Source organism: Papaver somniferum, chromosome 7, assembly GCF_003573695.1.
Source record: "Papaver somniferum cultivar HN1 chromosome 7, ASM357369v1, whole genome shotgun sequence".
Lineage (NCBI taxonomy): Eukaryota > Viridiplantae > Streptophyta > Magnoliopsida > Ranunculales > Papaveraceae > Papaver > Papaver somniferum.
In genome coordinates, this window is record NC_039364.1 from 85434888 (window position 1) to 85438702 (window position 3815).

Consider the following 3815-nt stretch of genomic DNA (forward strand, 5'->3'; position numbering starts at 1 on the left):
GTAAGTTGATTGATTGTCAGACGGCGAATTTGTTCGCGTACTTTCCAGTAAGTTGATTGATGTTCTCAGTTAGTCAGACAGACACTATAATGGCAGGGGCTTGCAGGTCAGACCAAAATGCTTATGCTCAATATGTGACAATCTAATACAATCCTCATTAACAAGAATGGTAACACAGGCTTCTTAAGCCTGGCCTGTCCATTGAAAAGCTTTTTCTAAGTCAGACAGTACTGTTTACTCCAAGTTTTTAGTTTCTTGCAATAAATGACCTGGCACAAACGGTTCCAGCCTTCCAGGTAGTCAGTAACCAGTTGTTGACACATGGCAACCTTGACATATGTTTAAAGATCAAATCAACTGAGACAATAATGCAACAAAACTATATATTCTGTTAAATCACTGATACAAAATCTTGCTACATATGAATGCAACACGGACTCAATCTTGAATGATGAAGAAAATCGTTTCATACAACTCTACACAGAACATATAGCCGCTAAAAAGATCGCCTCCAAACATGAATATTGACTCTTTCCTCATCTTATCTGTTTTAAAAGCTTACCCTTCTCAAACTCTGGTATGGTGTAGCTCTTCTCTACTTCCCAAGCAAGTTGAGACATACAATTGAAAGATGATTTGGCACCCTTCTCGTCTGTAACTTCTCTAGGGAAAGGAATCCTAACTTCGAACATAGCTCTCTCAAAGTGAATATGAACATCCAAACCTAATCGATCAACCCATATTGCTTTTGCATGTGTTACCTGCAATTGTACATAAAGTTAACTAAAACTTAACAAATAGTATATTAAAGCCCAGCCATGTTAACAACAACATTATAACCAACAACCTAAATAGACATGAAAACACAATCTCCAAGTTTGGATTTAATATGTTAAATATCATGGAGTGCTTTGAATGCATTTTAAAATTAATCGAATGAAAGTAGTTCAGAGCGTCTTTGTTTGCGCAACCCTTAGGAATATTTTAGAACATACCAGCTACTGGCATGCTTTACTTGGAAAAAACAGAAATTTGAAAGCCTTAGCTTCTTCTACGAATCTTTATTGGAATAGACGGATTTGGACACATTTGTTCTAAATAAAAGTTTCAGAATTTTTACATTTTCTCAAGTCGCTTTACGTGAACAATGTCTTATTAGAAGCATATAAACATTATAAGTAACTGAAGAAGTTGTTTGGAAGCAAACCTTGAGATCGGAATCCACATAAACGCTGCAAATTCGCTCAAAATCCTCTGTCTGGTTAGTGTTTATCTCATTCACAATGTTTTTTGCAGAATCCCGAAGGGGATCAGGATTTGCAATTTTATATTCTGATGAATCCACCCATATACCATCCTGAAATGAACAGACAACACCAATATACTCTTAAAACAAGGTAAATTCGACAATAAGAAGATACTACAGTCTTAAAGATGATTAGAGGCATCATTATTCCGAATACATAAAAGACGATGGGCATACAACACGGCACCAATGTTATCTCAATGGCAACAAACATACCTCCTTAAAATCCTCCTTTTGAAAGATCTTTTCAACAGAGACTACATAGATAAGATCTGCGTCAACTTCTTCACCAAACCTCCTTTCCCAAATAGAATGGAACTTCTGCAATGAGCAAGTGCACATATAAATACTTAAACAGTGTAATTAGGTCACATGTAAGAAAATATTATAAGGATTTGTACATAACCTAGGTTATAACGCTGAATGCTCATAACAGTTACATATTTATGTGAAGAGGAATGCTTTTGTACACCGTTCAGATATAAATTTAGCATGTAATCAGTAAATTACAATTACAGATCACTAAAACAGTTCACCGATCAAACTAATAAGTAATAAACAATGATAAACTCATAAAAACAAATTTGTAATAAGAGAAACTACTTGTCGATCAGCAATTTCATGAGTGTTTTAGTTTTTAATAACTCTCAAAATCTTATCCGTACGGCCAACTGATGCCAGCACTAAACCTAACACACAACACTTAAAATAAAACTAACTTGTGTAACAATGAGACCTGGTTTTTCAAAATCTCCCGTTTGAACTCGTATTGCCACTGATACTCGTGTCAGACAGACACTCGTGGACATGGGAACCACCGAGCAGCTCTACCAGCCATTATACTCCAAAAATAGTTTTTATTTATTTCTATAGAGACTGAAAAAAGAAGAAGCGAAATGAAAGATATGAAAAAACATGACTACTGGTTTCTTCATTACAAGTCCTGGATGTGACCATTTCATTTCCTAAGAAGAATATGCATGTCATTAACCTAATCCCTTATTCTCGTGTCCCCTCACTTAGTGTTTTTAGGTCACTGTGTCGGACAGACAGACACTGATACTCCTAGCCATGCCATTTTACATTGTAACTAACAGTCTACCATCATAGCAAACAGATAAGTTAACAAAGAAAGTGGTACTGACATAGTAATATCAAGGTATAGTTAGCTTAAGTAAAGCAGTAGAAAATCCAAGAGACCCAATCCATACATACATCCATCATCTCAGACAGTTCATTTTTTCCAAAATGCAGTGGGGATCACCGATGACTATCTACCTATCAATAAGACATGGAATGGAATTACCATTTAAACAAACCAGTTCCGGATAATCCAAGTTGACCTAACCAATATAAAAACTACCGACTACTTTAATCTAAGCTGCCAATACTAATTTTGTCTAGAAACCAAACTACTCATTGTGACATAAACAAATGCGCGAACTTACACCAGAATATGCAAGCCATGGAAAAGCGTTTACCTTTAAAGCTGCTCGGTCTTCTGGTTTGTCAAGACTTCCCTGCAATGTACACTGTGTAGTCCTGGTCCCACTTTGCTCAAACTATGTTCGAAGCAAATTAGCATAACTTATTTCACAGAGACTATACAGTACCAAAAAATAAATCCAAAAAAATTAGGGCACATACCTGAACATGTAGACTAGACTTTCTATCAAGCAAAAAACGCCTATCACTTGAATTCAAACAGAATATAGGAGTACCATTAGAATCAACAGCAAATCTAACACCAATACCTAATGGCCAACCTTCACTGGTTAAAGTAGATAGAGTACCAACACTAGACAATTCAATTATTGTTCTAGCAACTTCAGCTGGAGATGGTTTTTTCTGTAAATCAATTTGTGTTGGTTCTGGGATTACTGAAACTGAACATTTTAAAGGTTTAATTGATAAGTTAAGACATGGGTTGTTCTTAGAAAGGCTTACTTTAGTATTTTTTGCAAATGGTTTGATTGAAGATAAAGTTGTTGAGAAAGAGATTAGTTTGCTGGTGGAGAAGTGACTGGTAGTAGCAGGAGGAAGGATTGAAGGAACGTAGCGAGGTGAGAGAGATCGAATTTGAGGTAACATTTGATCATATACAAAGAAGAGGATTTTCAGAGAAATTTGGAGCCGAAAATGGAAGAGGAGGGTTGTTGCAAATGATGATGATGATAGGAAAGTATGTATGCGTGTCAACGGGTTTCCTTTCTTTTTCTGACAACTAATAACCCCGGTTCACTAATTCTGGTTTCACTTTGTCATGGGGATATGACGGGTTCTGGTTCGGATAGTAGAAAAAACAAAGTATGAAAAAAAGGAGTTACCGTTGCAAATTGTTTTAGGAGAATTATGGATGAAACAGGGAAAGATAAGAGGAAGGAGAAGAACAATATTATCAGGAAAGTAGTATAGAATCATTACGTAGTTTCCCTTATATACAACCCTAGGAATCTAGTTGGACCGCACATCCATGGGCCGTAGGCCCTGTAACACTCCCCCTTGTGCG

General features: G+C 36.3%; 1 protein-coding gene across 1 annotated transcript; it reads right to left on the reverse strand.

The window, feature by feature from the left end:
- Window positions 1–340: 340 nt before the first annotated feature.
- Window positions 341–3503, reverse strand: LOC113297801 (glutamyl-tRNA reductase-binding protein, chloroplastic-like). The gene is made up of 5 exons (XM_026546383.1): window positions 2954–3503; window positions 2788–2868; window positions 1523–1627; window positions 1208–1357; window positions 341–761 (listed from the first exon to the last, which is right to left on the reverse strand). The coding sequence occupies exons 1-5, from the start codon at window positions 3395–3397 to the stop codon at window positions 537–539; spliced, it is 1005 nt and encodes a 334-aa protein (XP_026402168.1). The 5' UTR covers window positions 3398–3503; the 3' UTR covers window positions 341–536.
- Window positions 3504–3815: the final 312 nt, after the last annotated feature.

Excerpts from the sequence above, each read along its gene's own strand:
- LOC113297801 (XM_026546383.1), bottom strand. The coding sequence starts at position 3,397 with ATGTTACCTCAAATTCGATCTCTCTCACCTCGCTACGTTCCTTCAATC. Across the intron at positions 2,869-2,953 it reads AGTCTAGTCTACATGTTCAG|TTTGAGCAAAGTGGGACCAG; the intron begins GTATGTGCCCTA and ends CTTCGAACATAG. Across the intron at positions 1,628-2,787 it reads AAGACCGAGCAGCTTTAAAG|AAGTTCCATTCTATTTGGGA; the intron begins GTAAACGCTTTT and ends TGCTCATTGCAG.